Consider the following 17,220-nt stretch of genomic DNA (forward strand, 5'->3'; position numbering starts at 1 on the left):
TTAAGTCTAGTAGATTTTTGATGGAGTCTTTAGGGTTTTCTATGTACAATATCATGTCATCTGCAAATAATGACAGTTTCACTTCCTCCTTTCCAATTTGGATCCCTTTTATTTTTTCTTCCTGTCTGATTGCTGTGGCTAAGACTTCCAGTACAATGTTAAATAAGAGTGGCGAAAGTGGACATCCCTGTCTTGTTCCTCTTCTTAATGGAAATGTTTTTAGTTTCTGTCCATTGAGTATGATGTTGGCTGTAGGTCTTTCATATATTGCCTTTATTATGTCAAGATATGATCCCTCTATTCCTACATTACTGAGCGTTTTTATCAGAAATGGATGCTGGATTTTGTAGAATGCTTTTTCAGTATCTATTGATATGATCATGTGGTTTTTACTCTTCATTTTGTTTATGTGGTGTATCACGTTTATTGATTTGCGAATATTGTACCAGCCTTGCATCCCTGGAATGCATCCCACTTGGTCATGGTGGATTATTTTTTTGATGTATTTCTGGATCCGATTTGCTAATATTTTGTTCAGGATTTTGGCGTCTGTGTTCATCAAGGATATTGGCTGTAAGTTTTTTTTCTTTGTAGTGTCTTTTTCTGGTTTTGGCATTAGAATTATGCTGGCTTCATAGAACGTGTTTGGAAGTCTTCCTTCTTCTTGAATTTTTTGAAATAGTTTGAGGAGAATGGATGTTAGTTCTTTTTTGAATGTTCGGTAAAACTCCCCCGTGAAGCCATCTGGGCCTGGGCTTTTGTTTGCTGGGAGAATCTTGATTACCTCTTCAATTTCCTTAGTTGTTATTGGTCTGTTCAAGTTTTCTATCTCTTCCAGGAGTAGTTTTGGGAGACTGTGTGTTTCTAGAAATTTGTCCATTTCGCTTAGATTGTCGAATTTGTTGCCATATAGTTGTTCGTAGTAGTTGTTAACGATCTTTTGTATTTCCGTGGTGTTGGTTGTTACTTCTCCTCTTTCATTTCTGATTTTGTGTATTTGGGTTCTTCTCTTTGTTTCTTGGTGAGTCTAGCTAAGGGTCCATCAATCTTATTTATCTTTTTGAAAAACCAGCTCTTTGTTTCATTGATCCTTTGAAGTGCGTTTTTGGTCTCTATGTCATTTATTTCTGCTCTGATCTTTACTATTTCCTTTCTTCTACTTGCTCTGGGGTTTTCTTTTTGTTTGCTTTCTAATTCTTTAAGTTGTGAGGTTAGACAGTCAATTAGAAATTTTTCTTGTTTTTTGAGGTAGGCCTGTAGTGCTATGAACTTCCCTCTCAGAACTGCTTTCGCTGCATCCCATAGATTTTGTGTTGTTGTGTGTTCATTTTCATTGGTTTCAAGGAAGTTTTCAATTTCTTTCTTGATCTCCTCGGTGACCCATTCATTGTTTAATAACATGCTATTTAGCCTCCATGTGTTGAAATGTCTTTGCATGTTCTTATTGCAATTGATTTCTAGTTTCATGCCATTGTGATCTGAGAAGATGCTTGATATGATTTCAATCTTCTTGAACTTGTAGAGATTTAGTTTGTGTCCTATCATGTGGTCTATCTTTGAGAATGTTCCATGTGCACTTGAGAAGAATGTGTATTCTGTAATTTTGAGATGTAATTCTCTGTAGATATCTATTAAATCCATTTGGTCTAGTGCTTCATTTAGAGTCTCTGTTTCCTTGCTAATTTTTTGCCTAGAGGATCTATCCAGTGCTTTCAACGGGGTGTTGAAGTCCCCTGCTATGATTGTATTGTTGTCGATTTCTCCTTGGAAGTCCTCCAGAAGATTTTTAATATATGTTGGTGCTCCTGTATTGGGTGCATATATGTTTATCAAGGTTGTATCTTCCTGTTGGATAGATCCTTTCAATATTATATAGTGGTCTTCTTTGTCTCTAGTTATGGTCTTCATTTTCAAATCTATTTTATCATATATGAGAATTGCTACCCCAGCTTTTTTTTTGCTTTCCATTTGCTTGGAAAATTTTTTTCCATCCCTTCACTTTCAACCTATGTGAGTCTTTTGTTGAGAGGTGGGTCTCTTGTAAACAACATATAGATGAGTCATGCTTTCTTATCCAATCAGCTACTCTGTCTCTTTTTATGGGAGCTTTCAATCCATTTACGTTTAAGGTGATTATTGACATATACTTATTTATTGCCATTTTTGTTTAGTGTGGTTCTATTTTTCTTCCCATTTCTACTGCTAATTACAGCAGTCCTTTTAACATTTCTTGCAGTGCTGGTTTGGTGCTAATGTATTCCCTTAGCCTTTTTTTGTCTGGGAAGCTCTTTATTTGATCTTCTATTTTGAATGATAGCCTTGCTGAGTAGAGTAGTCTTGGATTCAAATTCTTGTTTTTCATGACTTTGATTACTTCCTGCCATTCTCTTCTGGCCTGTAGAGTTTCTTGTGAGAAGTCAGCTGAGAGCCTTATGGGGTTCCCGTTGTAGGTAACCTGTTGCTTATCTCTTGCTGCTTTTAGGATTCTCTCTTTGTCTTTAATTTGTGGCATTTTAATTACTATGTGTCTTGGTGTGGGCCTGTTTGGGTTCTTCTTACTTGGGACTCTCTATGCTTCTTGAACTTGAATGCCTTCTTTCTTCACCAAATTAGGGAAGTTTTCTCTCACAATTTTTTTGAATATATTCTCTATCCCTTGCTCATTTTCTTCTTCTTCGGGGACTCCTATGATGCGAATATTATTACGTTTCCAGTTGTCCCATTGTTCTCTTAAGCTGTCTTCCTGTTTTTTAATAGTTTTTTTCCTTTTGTTTTTCTGATTGGTTGATTTTTTCTACCCTGTCTTCTAATTCACTGATCCGGTCCTCAGCTTCCCCTACTCTTCCTTCATGTCCAGGTCAAGTCCTACTTTCCCAGACGGGGACTTCAGAGAATCCAGGAAACAGGAAGTGGGACAGGAAGGAGGAATTGACCCATGAGGGTGACGTGGTATAGGGATGTGTGTGAAGCTTCTGGCTGCAGCAGAGGGTCCGCGTAGGACAGGGGATGTGCAGTGTAGGGAGCCAAGCAGGCACTTCCATCTCAGCTCTGTGACAAAAGCACTGTGTTACCCTGAAAGTGACTCAGTTCCCTGGGCCTCAGTCTTCTTACCTATGAGATGGGAGGTCTGGAGAAGATCAACTCTAATATTTCCTCATGTTAGAGAAGTCTGAGGTCTTAAGAAACTAGAGAGGGATGTAGTAAAAGCCATATTATGGAAGGCCTTAAAGGTGAGGATAAGGAATTTAACCTACAAGCAGTGAGCAGCATGGAAGACTGTGAGAATCTATATCAGGTGTAACTGTGAAAAGCAGTATTGGAAGAAAGAAGATTGACCATGAAATACAAGATGACTGTCAAAGTGGTAGAAGTAAAGAGAGGGAATAAGGGTGGGAGAGAGAGAGAATTTAGAGAAAGGCTTGCAGATGAATTAGAAGTCTGCTGCACAGTAATGAACTGTAATGTCTTCATAAAACAAAAAATCATAAGTCCTTGCCTGGCTGGTGTGGCTCAGTGGATTGAGCATTGTCCCATGGACTGAGAGGTCCTGGTTCAATTACTGGTCAGAGCACATGCTGGGGTGGATTGTGGGTTCGGTCCTCAGGAGGGGGCCTGTAGGAGGCAGCCAACTGATGTATCTCTCTCACATTGATGTGTCTATCTCTCTTTCCCTTCCTCTCTCTCTAAAAAAAAATCAATAAAAACATATTTAAAAATGTAAAATAAAAGTAAAAGTAAAAGATTCTTTTTTTTTTCTTTATTGATTTTAGAGAGAGGGGAAAGGAGAGATTGAAAGAGATAAAAACATCAATGAGGGAGGACATTGATTGGCTGCCTCCTGCATGTCCCCCACTGGGGATTGGGCCCACAACCTGGGCATGTGCCCTGACCAGGATTGAACTGGCGACCTCTTGGTGCATGGGTCAACGCTCAACCAATGAGCCACACTAGCCTGACAAAAGTGAAGATTCTTGAATTTATCCTCAAAGATTCTGATCCATTGAATCCAATTAATCAAACATTCTCTCCCTACATGACAAATCCCTTCTGAAAAGACCTCTCATCAGTACCTTGCTCTCAAGAAACATGCAATAAATGATTTTCAAATAAGTTTTAATGATTTAAATAAAATATGTGATCTAACAATAATAAGCATTTATTAATTCAAGAAATATGAAGTATCTATGTAGTGCTCCAGCTATCAGAGATTTGGAAGTAAAAGAGGCTAAGTCTCTACTCACAGGAAGCATTTCTTGGAGTGGGTGAGATAATAAACAAGCAAAATATCAGGTAGGCCTAAGTTCTGTAAGAAATTAAAGCAGGATGTTAATGATATGCTCGAAAGCTACTGTAAATGGGGTAGTCAGCAAAGAGCTCTCTGAGGAGTTGACCTTTAATCTGAGACTTATGAACATAAGGGATGGGATCTGAGAAGACCTAGGGAAGAGACCCCAGTCAGAAAGACAGCTGCTACAGGTGCCTGAGGCGGGAAGGGGTTGGATTTTGGTGAAGTAGAACAAAGGATCTTCTAGTTGTAGAACAGTGGAGGAGGTAGACAGTGGACTGAGATAGACAGCGGACTGAGGTTAAGGTGAGACATTTGGATTTTATCCAAAGTACAAAAACCTAATGGAAAAAAATTTAACAAGAGATAGACATGATCTGATATACAGTTTGAAAAGATCATTCTGACTGATGGGTCAAGAATAGATAGAAGAAGCTGGGGGAGCCAGAGCTAGAGCCTGACAAAGAAGGCGTGGCAGTGTCCCTGGGAGGAATGGCGGCGCCTGAGAAAGTGGGTGGAACTGAAATATGATTGGAGCCGGAGTAAACAGACATGCTGACGGGTTACATGGGGAGGTGGGGGGGAAAGAGGAATGAGGTTGACCCATAGCTCCCGGTTTGAGTGGGTGATGTCGGTAGGACTATTTGCTGAAAGTGGAAACATTTCCCCAGAAAGAGGTTTGGAAGAAAATTAAGAGTTTGTTTTTCAGCGTGATAAGTTTGAACAATTTAGACATTCAACCAGAGAGGTCAAGAAAGCCAATATAGCCCTGGCCAGTTTGGCTCAGCAGTTAGAGCATCGGCCTGCGGTCCAGAGAGACCTGGGTTTGGTTCCCGCTAAGGGCATGTGCCTCGGTTGCAGTTTGTCCCCGGCCCTGCTTGGGTCATGCGGGTGGTGGCCACTCGATGTGTCCTTTCACGTCGATGTTTCTCTCTCTCCCCCTACCCCCTTCCCACTCTATCTGAACAAAAGGTGGAGAAATGTCCTCGGGTGAGGATAAAAAAAAAAAGCCAATAGATTTACAATCTACATTTAAGAGAAAAATCAGAGCTGGAGATACTAGTATCATCTTATAGTTCTATAACATATATAAGGACGGTTTCAACTATTTTTTATTTATATAGTCTTATAAAGATAATTACCTGATTACCCAAAATTCATGAATCACAAATGCTATTTACCATGTTTTGGCTGGAAGGAAGTGGGTTTGGATGGCCAAATTATATCTTATCATTTTCAGCTAAAGACTCTAAAATTATTAGTCCTCTATAAATGCTCTGGTAAACCAAAACATTTTTAAAGTTGTTTTTTTTTTTTTTTAATATTTGCCCATTTGTGCATCAGCAAGCCCTATTTAAAAGGGAGTTGATTTTAACTGCTCAGACACATACACATCCAACATCAGTGTTTCATTTTGCCTCTGCTCCAGGATTCTGGTGTTGAGCTCTAATGCAGTGAATGTCAGAAATGTTATCACTCTCCACTGAGTGTAACAGCCTCCAGGACCAGAAGGGAACTTAATTAGAAATTTCCACTTCAAATACAATTTATAGTTCATTCACTTGGAGATGTGCTAGAGGGTATTTGAAAAGTTGAATGCTGAATGAACTGTTTGTTTATCTCAAGTTGTCAACAAAATACATAGTGGGCATAGAATATATTTGTTTATTATGCACAGGAAGGGACCTCCGAAATTTATCATGAGGCTCTTTCTAGATGAAGAAACTGAGGCCTAGAGAGGTACAGGGACTGCCCAAAGTGACATAAACTAATAGCAAGATGGGACTGCCACTCTGGACTCCTGACTTCTAGGACAGTGCTTTCCAGAGTAGCATGCTTCCTCTAGGAAGGTCCACAACCCTGGCACTTCTCCTGGGTCTGCTGAGTCATTTTACACTAGCCCAGATCATCCTCTGTGTGCATCGGGGAGGGGCCAGTGACAGCTAATAATTATATGTCCTTCTGTATAGCAGGCCCCATTGTAAGTGTTTTACATGCATTAACTAATCTAACCTCAGAAGGGGGTACTCTTTTTTTTCTTTATTTATTTTAGAAAGGAAGGAATGGGGAGAGAGAGTCAGAAACATCGATGAGAGAGAACATCAATTGGCTGCTTCCTGCACGCCCCCCCCCCACTGGGGATCAGGCCCGCAACCTGGGCATGTGTTCTAACCAGGAATCCAACCAGGAACTTCCTGGTGCATGAGTCGATGCTCCACCACTGAGCCATACCAGCCAGGCCTAAGCAATTTCTTAACAAAACATAAAGGTTTACAGTTTAAATTAAGAATAGGAAACACAAATGTAACAGTATAAACCCTAAAAGATACTGGTTTAAGAGCCACACTGGCCGGGCTGAAGTGGGTACTGTTACTATCCCCATTTTGTATAACAAGACTCTTCTACATCTGGATCTAGTCAGACCAGGGCACTCGTCTTAGAAACAACAAGACTGAAATGATTATTAACATGAACTCCTTCTAAGCTCCGATAAATATTTTCGAACTGCCTGAAAGATGTCCGGTAGACACAGCAAACTCAACGTATCTTAAAATGAGCCGTTCTCTTTCCATACCCACTTTTCATGCTGTGTTCCCATCTTGATTGATGGTATCATCTCCCCTCTAATCATCTTTCTCATCTCCCACTTCCAATCCATTCAACACTATGAATATTACTTACGCTCTGTTTGGTTCCCAGAGCTGTTTGAGGAGCGTAGCTGTGTAGAGCCTCCCTGTGTCCTCTCTCAAGTCTGGGCCCATTTTTCACCATCCTTTCCATTCTCATTTTTTCTAATTCATCTCTCCATCATCTACCATTTGTAATATTGCAATAGTCTTTCATCTGATTATCCCATTTTTGATACTTAGTTCTTCAACCCCAACAATTCACTGTTGCCATAGTTACACCCACCCCCAACACAAATAAAGCCCTCCCCTGGCCACTTACTGACAAAACTACTTAACCTGGCATTCAAGGTCCACTTCTGCTGACACCATTGTTCTGTTCTCTCTTCATGCTCTGTGCCCACCACCCCAGCCTGCTCACGGGTCAGGATTAGATGGGATAATTCTAGTTTCCTTGCTTCCCTCACAAGTGTGTGATAAGGATCAGTTAACGCATGTGAATACTTTCATTATGTTTGTTTGTTTATGTCTCACCTTGTTCAGTAAGAAATGTGAGGTGGGAAAACAGCTTTCTTACTGTAAAACGTTTTTGAGATGTTATTTTTAAACCATGGAAACCATTGAATTCTGAATCACAGGGGTCCCTAGAGATGGTGAGCCCGAGCACCTTCCATTTTCCACAGCAGTGTACCCCGTGGCCTGAGACAGTAAGTGGCCGAGTTAGCAACTGAACCAAATCTCCACCTCACTACATGGCATCACTTCAGAAAAGCTGAAAATAGGCTTTTTTTTCCTCTGGAGAAAAGGTGGCGCCTTCTCCATTTATTCAATTCACTGGTGCTACATCTGCTCATCTTACTATCTATAGTCTCTGAATAAAGGAGAAACTGTCGGGTCCTGCCCCAGTTTCTACCCTGCTGTCCCCCTGCCACATACCAAGCAGACCCCCAACAGTGAAGTAATTTACCTGAACTGGTCCCTTGTGTTCTGGACTTGACTTCTTTTCAGTGAAATCTAGTGCCAATTATCTAGCCCGTTCCCACTGGGCCACCCCTTTGTATTTTGTCACAATAAACAATGCAGTTAAATCTGTGGTTCTTAGCTACTCTCAGCTCTTCCAAGGCAATCTTATACCTAATCTATGATTTATTTTATCATTGCTAAAAAAAATGAAAAAGCCCTTTAAAGTTTGGATTTTATACATAATGGATATGTTATCATACAAATAGCAACCGTTGACTGAGTACCTACTCAGTGCGCCAAGTGTTAAATTCTCTATTTGCATCACCTCTAATTAGCTAAACAGCAACCCAGCACAATCAGAGTTAGTAACTTTTATTGCATATGAGGAAAGTGAAGGTCGAAGGGATTAAGTAACTTACCCAAGTACCCAAGGTCACAGAGTTAGTAAGTCAGGAGACCAAGATGAGAATCTTGTCCTTCCTGAGTTTAAATGGTTCCCATGGCACCGTTTCCATAGCAGGCAGATGACATGAGCTGGGATGGAAATCTCAACAGCCATGAGCAGTGGTGTGTCTCCTGAGAAGCATCTCCAAAGGCACTAGCTTACCTTGGGAAGCTCATGGTAGGGCTGGCCACAGCACACAGCTCCTGCGTGTTCCCTGTAAGCGCTCTCGGGGTATAGGAGTAATGCTAAGATAATATTTCTCAATTCTGAGCTGAGGAATGATTTCCCATTGCAGTCTCAATACACTCCAAATTCACAAAAATGGCTTATCAGGCCTGTACCACCGAATCCTTGAGAGACAGTAATGTGTCATGTGTCATGTGTCATGGCTAGGAATGCAGACTCTTAAACCAGACAGGTTTTGCCATTATTTGCAGTGAAACCTTGGGCAAGTTACTTAATCTCTCTATGCCCCAGTGGGTTCCTCGATAAAATGGGCATTGTTGTGTGCTCTTACAGCACAGAGCTGTTATGAGGGTTAAGGGAATTAGTATATAGAAAATGTATAGAACTGCACTTGCCATGGACTAAGTACATACATGTCAGCTTTCACCACCACCTCCGTCACCATCATCATCATCACCTTCATTTCTCCTATCTCATCTCTCACCTCTTTCCCACTCTCTTTCCTTCCCTCTCTTCCCTTCAGTAACAAAGACTTTTCTTCAGATGTGCCAGACCCTCACTCACCTCCACACTACCTTTTGCTTCTCTCTCTGCCTTGAATACTCTTTTCTTTTTTTATCATCCTCACCCGAGGACATTTTTCCATTCTTTGTTCAGATAGAGTGGGATGGAGAGAGAGGAACAGAGAGAGAGACACACATCGATGTGAAAGGGACACATCGAGTGGTCGCCACCCGCACAACCAACCAGGGCCGGGGACAAACTGCAACCGAGGTACATGCCCTTAGCGGGAACCGAACCTGGGTCTCTACGGACCGCAGGCCGATGCTCTAAACGCTGAGCCAAACTGGCCAGGGCTGCCTTGAATACTCTTGCTACTCCCCTGCCCATCCACCTCTCCACAGCCCTTCCTGGATAACTCATTCAGATCTTGCTCTGATGTCACTTCTTCCAGAAAGCCTTCTCAGGTTTTTTTTCATACCTCAGTAGAGGCCCCTCCTCTGGGTCCCAGAGCATTCTGACCTTTTCTTGTCATAGCTCTTACTACCAGGTGCTTATTTGTATGTTTACCTGTCATCCTCTACTGAATGGTCAGTGGCTCGACAATGGCTATGTGTCACTCTGGTTCACTCCTTCCCTTAAATTGAAAAAGGAAATGACTAAAATGGATATTTTAAAGTAACAGAATGTATATAGCATCTAGAGCTAATACACTAGGAACACATTAAAGGAAAATAATTTTAGTGACTATCCATGTTGCCATAATCGACCTCAGGTGCTGTCAGCTGAGTCTGATGAGGTATTAAATAATATCAAGATGCTGACAGATAATACTCTTAAGAGCCATCCCAAACAGAAATGGACAGACTAGAAAAGAGAGAGTTTCCTATCACTGGAGGCATGTAAGCAGAGGCGAATTGTCACGTTGGTGAGAATGATATGAAGGGATGGGGAAGGGAGCGAGGTTGTTTAACCTGGAAAAGAAGAGAAAACTGTCTTCAAATATGAGAAACACTTGAAACCTATAGATAAACCTTGGATAACCATTGGCCTGGGATAATACAGTGCGAATATCTTTTTCATTCATTCACTTGCCTATTCACCCACCTCTTCAGTTATTAGCCAATGCCACCCTAATAAATTTAATTTTTAAAATATTAGAAAGAGGGCCATATAAAAGAAGAGATAATAAAAAGAAGATTCTGTGAACTCTAGTTCAGAGGGCAGAACTAGAACCAAGAGGTGAAAAGTACCAGGAGGATGATCTAGCTTCAACCCAAATAATTTTTTTTATTGCTGGAGCTGACCCCAAGTGGAATGGATTTTTCTGACAGATACTGAGTTCTCCATCAGTATAACATGTATAACATATAACATCAGTAGAGCCAGGGTCACATAAAGCTTGGATGACCATTGGCCTGGGATAATACAGTGCGAATATCTTTTTCATTCATTCACTTGCCCATTCACCCACCTCTTCAGTTATTATGCACCTGCTATTTGCCAGGTGCTATGCTAGGGACACAAGTTCCAGTAAGACAAGCTCCTACCTTTAGGGGTTCACAAATAAGCACATTCCACAAATCCATTCAGACTGAATCTTTAAGGACTAGTGGAAGTTTTCCAGGTGAGGATGGGTAAAAACTTATGCTCTAGATAAGGAAAATTATCTGTGCAAGGATGCAGAAATGCCTGAATCAGAGAAATGAAAAGGCTCAACGTGGTGAGGGTTGGGGGGAGCAGGGCATGTGAGCAATGCACTTGTATCACCTTAAAGGTATACACATATTGATGGCTACAGAGGACCGCAAAGGCTCTCCCATTTCTGAAATTCTCTCATTCTGATATTATCCTTCCTATAATACTAAGAAATAAATAAATGTAGTTCTAGAGAACATAGAGTTATTTATTCAGGGAATCCCAAAGCCCCAGGCTAGGGATCCTAGTGGATGATGTACCAAACATAATACTCATCTTAAAAAAAAAACTGATTCTGGACATGGTACACTATTCTTTATACCAGCCTCTGGGGGGGGGGGGGGGGAGGCTAGAATTACTTGAATTACCTAGAAGTCCTAAACTTCCTATCCATTACTGACTTAGTTGTGAAAAGGGTGTCATAACAAATAGAATTTAATGATTTCTATGATCTAATGACAGTTGTCTACATAAGGAGATGGCAATAGGTGGAGTTTTTCTAGCCTCCCCAAAGCCTTTTGCTTCAACCCTACATAATCTAATCATCATAAGCTGGACCATAATGTCTAAACAAGGTTGCTTGGGCCCATTACTGAGCTGACCAGCATGGCACACCCAATTGTGGGCTGTTAGTCTCAGGAGCTTAAAAGGCACCCTTCAGAATTGAAATCTTGCAGGCGTAGACCTTCAAAATTAAAATGCTGAAGAAAGAACAATAGGCAATGGTAGTAAGAACTCAAGAGTTTTAGTTAGACTATTTTAAATTCTTAACCTCTTCCAACTTGAACAAGTTTAATCTTGAACAAGTTAGTGATTCTGTCAGCTCAGTTTTCTTATTTATAAAACCAGATTAAATGTGATAATGTATAAATACCACCTCTATATGTGAGCATGCCTGATAATCAGTGAATGTTAACAATGACTATCATTATTAATCTCAAAAATATTTAATGTCATCCAATCTCCCAGTTTATGCTTCAAGAAGAGAGCATTCAAATTGAGGCAGAAAAAACAGAAATAATAAATATATGAGGCTGTGTTACCCTTGGTATTTTAAAATGTCATGTCAGTGATGTAAACTGTTTTTTAAATGCCTGTGAAAAATGTTATTTGAGCAAAGATTACTGATAAAAACTCAAACCATAGGGATATAAATAAGAAGAAAAATGACCTTGAAAAGTTTGGAAGACTGAAAGAGAACCTGGAAGAAAGCAATGTGGCATTGTTCAGGATGATGGCAGCATCAAATGCTCTGCAGTTGTGGAGACTCATGTAGAAAAAGGCCTAAGATGGACAAAATGTGGTTATTAGTGGCCCAGTGGTAAACAAATGCACAGCCATCATAGGGAGCATCTGCTGCAGGGGAAAGAAGCCTGGGCTGGGCAAGACAAGCCCTGGCTGGTCCTGACCCTGTACTAACTCGGGTTTGACTTAGGGCAAGTCCCTTCCCTCAGTGGGATAATCTCTAATGTGTAAGGCTGGGTGAACAAGTTTCTAAGTCTCTTCCAGTGCTGAAATTGGGTGTTCCTAAGGGGGAATAAAAATTGAGTAACACATATACTATAGTCTGTGTTGGTTAATTTCTATTAGCTTACATTTCATCACTTATAATCACAGCTCTTTGGAAAAATACAGTAATGATAGATACTATCTGTTGAGTGCCTATTTGTTCCAGGCTCTGTGTTACAGATATTATCTCATGAAATAGCCCTGATATGTAGGTAATGTACTCATTTTACAGGTAAGGAAGCTGAGGTTGAAAGAATTTAAGTCACTTTCCCAAGTTACTCAGATGTAACTTGTAGACTCAGGATAAACCCAGTTCTCTCTGACATCAAATTTTTTGTTTCTTCTCACTTTTCCATGTTCCTTTTGTTTACCAACTGTGAAAAAATTAGAGTGTAATTAGAATATTGAAAGGTGTAGACATTTGATACTGTTAACAAAAGGTCCAAGAGAGGGTGGGTTTCCACCTGGTGCATACATCAAATACCAAAATATATTCCAGTAGATGAAAGAGTAAATGGCTAAAAATTAAACTATGACTGTACTAAAAGAAAACATGAGTAATTTATTAAATGCATTAGAGAAGGGAAGATATAATACAAAACTTAAAAGCTAAAAAGGGAAAACAAGTGATAAATATGACTATATAAAACATTTTAAACTTCTGTATGGCAACAAATAAAATACAAGAGAATAGCTAAAATACAATAACACAGAATACAAATACCAAACTGGTAAGAATAGTTGCAAAAGTTATGTGAGAGAGAGCACTAATATTTCTAATATGCGGATAAATTTTTAAAAGAGCAAACTCTCCAAATAAAAAATAAGCAAATTAAGTGAACAGGCATTTTATACAAAAATAAATTTATATAATCAACAAACATATGAAAAGATGCTCAACCTCTTAATTGGAGAAATGCAAAAAATTTAAATACACAATTATCTAACTATCAGAATGGCAAGGTCAAATATTGGTATATGTGCAATTTTTACAAGAGTGTGAAAAAGTAGCCAATTAGTGGGGATATAAATTCATGTTACATTTTAGAAGCAACTTAGCAATAGCTATCAAAATTTACCACTCATACCCTTTATCCAACAACTTATTGTTAAATGATATTTATCACAGGATTGTTTATAATAGCAAAATGCTGAAGCAACCTATGTGTCCATTGACTGTACACTGGTAAAAAAAATTGTTTTACCTTGAATAATAGAACTCTCCACAGTTATTTTTAAAAATTGGCAATGTATCATAATAGGTGAATGAAGAAAGCTCTCTAAGATATATAGGGGTGAGCAAAAGTAGGTTAATAATAATAAATAATATCATAATTAATTAATAATACAAGATCAAACTGTTTCACATACTCACAACTGTAAACCTGCCTTTTCCCACCCCTGTTTTTCAGGGAATTAATCCTTCAGAAACACATTCATAAGTGTTTGTAGTAGCAAAAAGCTGGACACAATCCTAACCACATCAATAGAAACACTGTCGAAAAATGCTGGTATATCCATACCATGGAATAGGCTCCCATCGAAAGGTAGAATGGTATCAGCTGATACTGAAGGTATCCAACATAATGGCTAAATGAAAAGTAAAACAAAAACAAGTTATAGAATTACATATGTATGATATGATCCTATTTACTTCAATAAATAGGCAATAATATATTAAAATACTTAGAGAAAGACAGGGAAAGAGAAAGTCACGCACATGCATGTATACAGTAGATTTCTATAAAGTATGCACAAGAGACTGCTACCAGTGGTTACCATGGGAGTGCAGACAGTGAAGGGACTTTTCCTTTTCCTTATATACCTTTCTAAACATCAGAATTCATTTACCATGGTCATGTATTATTTTTTCATAAAAAGCTAACTAATCATTTGACAAGAGATTCTTTGGTCCATGACTTGTTCATTCAGCTTCCTGTAGGCAAGAGCCCAGATCAAATTACTATTCCTGTCACTTCCTGCTCTGAGTCATACCTCTGACTCATGAATGCCTGGATAGTCTCTGAAATGACTGTCATCTACCAAGGAGTCAATCTAAAGTTTTCTAGTTCAAAGGGACTCTTAGAATCAAAGAGCAGAAGAGAACCGAGGCTCAGACCGGCGATAGACAGTCACTCAGCCGGTGAGTGGCACAGGCAGGCCACGCCTAGCTCAGCGGGCTTCCCAATTTACTATGCTTTCAGTAAGGAGTTCACCAGAATAGAAAGCCAGGAAGTGCCAGGAAAGTTGTAAAAGTGAATAAGGAGACTTTAACAAGGTTGTTATGAAGGACCCGGATGTGGAATTGAGGGTTACAGATATTCTAGGCCTCACAGGGAAACAGAGTAGGGACCCCCTACCCTTCCATATCATTGTCAAAGAGGATTCAGGAGAGGCCAAATAAGATTCTATATTTTATGTGTAGATAAACTGATCAGTTCTTTTATTCTTTTTCATGGGCTGTGGCCATCTTTCCTGTAAATAAAAGGAAGCAGAATTGTGGTATCATCTGCAAAAAAACAGCCTCTGTAGGTTAGAGAAATGGACTTGCCATGTGCTCAACTGAAGCAGAAGGGGCTTCCTCGGGCTGGTCTTGCTCACCTTGGATTCCCACCCACTGACCCTCTCCTGTGGCAGACAGGAGCCCTGTGGCTGAAAAACACTCAGTAATTATATTGTGTTGACTTAAACTGAATTGATTCTAGAAAGATTTTGGCTTTTGCTTCTCATTAAACTTGACTTTAGAATGAATTTTCCCTCTCGGCAGTTTTTAGATGCTCTGTTTCTCTTTTGGCATGGGCCCCAAAATGGGAGTTAGCGGCAGCAACATAAACTCTCCGCATTCTTTATTTCATTTTGTCAGAATTCACGCTGGAATTGTACATGAGAAATGGGGCAGTCAGGTTTATTTTGGAACAAGGCTCAGGGCTATCTAACTAAGCTCAGGATGACAGGACCAGGCATATGACCAAAGAGGGGGTTTTGGCGGGCAGCCAGCCCCAGTGCATATAGTGTCCCCAGAACCCCATCTGTCAGCACACGCTTGTCTAAGTACATTACATGTGTCTCTCTTTATTACCCTGTTTTCCCTCTCATTTTGAAGGCTCCCATCTACCCTAGGAATCTAGGAAACTCACAGAGGCATATGGAATGCACACACTCAAATTCTAGCAGCTGTGGGTATACGAAAAAATGTCAACCTGGTCAGACCATAACACAAATGCCAAAAGGTGAAATTGCATGTGCCTGCTAACTAAAATTTCTCAAGAGCATAAAACCTACTATGTTAACACACAAATGCCTGGGTAGGCATGAGGGGTTTTGAGGCAGGTGACATTATCTTAGCCTCTCCATTTTGAGAAACTTTTTTCTTCTATCAGAATAATATGCCTTATGAAACACCAAAATTCTCTGGCTTCCTGTCTTTCAGGTGAATGGCATTGACCTTCGTGGAGCATCCCACGAACAGGCTGCTGCTGCCCTGAAGGGGGCTGGACAGACAGTGACGATTATAGCACAATACCAACCTGAAGGTCAGTGGGTACCCACACGTCTAATGTTCTGATATGCAAATGTGTTAATGTGGACCAGTGTTTCCAGTCACCTGTGTTAACTCATCACTGCCAACAAGGAAAATCAATGCTTTATGTCCCAAAAACATGAGGCTGTGTTAGCCTTAAACCTCCAAGGAAAACATCAGATAGTTAGACCTGTTTGAAATATGAATTCAAATAAATAACAACTAACATCAGCTTTATTTCATTTCTATTCTTAGCTGGTACATACTATTTTTGGTCAGCAATGGATACAATTAAAATTTAGGAAACAAGGGGGAGAGATTTCATCTACAGAAATAGACCATGATCAGTAGGTCATATTCTCTCCTTGTGGCATTTACTCATATTAACACTGACATGGTTTTTGGATGCCCTTGATCTGGATTTTTTGTTTATTGTTTTTTGGGGAGTTTTTTTTTTTTGCCTTTTCTGCTACACTATGACATGTTTGCAGTGCATCACTATAAACCCTGAGACATGGAGAGTTGTCATAAATCCATTTAGCCTACTGAAACTTGATGGTGTGTCATAAATTGGATTAGCTATGCCCTGCTCTTTGGTTTATATCAACATCTGTTTCTCTGATCAGAATGAGGTATAATGACACAACTGGGATGTTATCTATTGTAGTTGATTTCTTAGCAAATTTGTGTGTAGAATGCTCCCTTGTTCGTGAAACATAGTTAATTAAGCACACAACTGTGGGCTAGACTTTGTATTTAAACAACAACAACAACAAAAACAACAACAGAGAAATACGGATGGCTTCTGTCTTCAACAAATACGTTAATTGCTTTTTGGTCTATATGGCTAGCACATAGGAGTATTGAACAGCCAAACATGGAAATACAAGGTGCCATCAAGGAAGTGCATGTGGGTATATAGAGCTTCTTTGGCCTTCCCAAATGATTCTTTCTTAACATCAGTTGGTCTATTGTCGTGTGAAAGACTGAGGTTTGTATCTTGCCTGTGGCATCTTAGATTTTACCATTAATGGTGGCCAACCACATGTTTTACCTGAGAATAGAGAATACAGTCTGCCAAGTGTGTTTGGTACATTATCTTCACTTTGCCTGGCTTTAGAATTAGAATGTTCAATTGTTAGACCCCCCCCCCAAAAAAAATTACTAAATGCTTTCTTTTACTGTTCTAGCCCAGGTGTGGCTAGAAAGCTGGGGAAGAGGGCATATGTTGGTGATGGTCAAAAGAAGCATGATGACAGCACCAAGGGTACATGTTCTTTCCAGACAGTTTTGAGAAGACTTTCGAATTCTTAAAAATTAATAGTCATGTCTTCTCATAGGAATAATGGTTCCAAAAAGTATCCATTGTAAATCAGAAAATGAAAAGATCTATGTTAGCACAATCTGATGAACAAATTTTAGTTCATATAGAATAATAAATTTTTCCTGGGATTCTTTCACTTTCTTGATAGCTGTTTTCTTTTGG

The 17,220-nt window shown here is 39.7% G+C and overlaps 1 protein-coding gene across 5 annotated transcripts in view; it reads left to right on the plus strand.

The window, feature by feature from the left end:
• DLG2 (discs large MAGUK scaffold protein 2) overlaps positions 1-17,220 on the plus strand; it is a 1,351,614-nt gene that overhangs the window by 1,024,350 nt on the left and 310,044 nt on the right. For all 5 annotated transcript variants that reach the window (XM_036258408.1, XM_036258403.1, XM_036258404.1 and 2 more), the window contains one exon: positions 15,645-15,747. In XM_036258408.1, the coding sequence (XP_036114301.1) occupies positions 15,645-15,747 (103 nt within the window). The remainder of the gene's footprint in view (positions 1-15,644; positions 15,748-17,220) is intronic.

This window comes from Molossus molossus, unplaced genomic scaffold (genome assembly GCF_014108415.1).
Source record: "Molossus molossus isolate mMolMol1 unplaced genomic scaffold, mMolMol1.p scaffold_m16_p_13, whole genome shotgun sequence".
Lineage (NCBI taxonomy): Eukaryota > Metazoa > Chordata > Mammalia > Chiroptera > Molossidae > Molossus > Molossus molossus.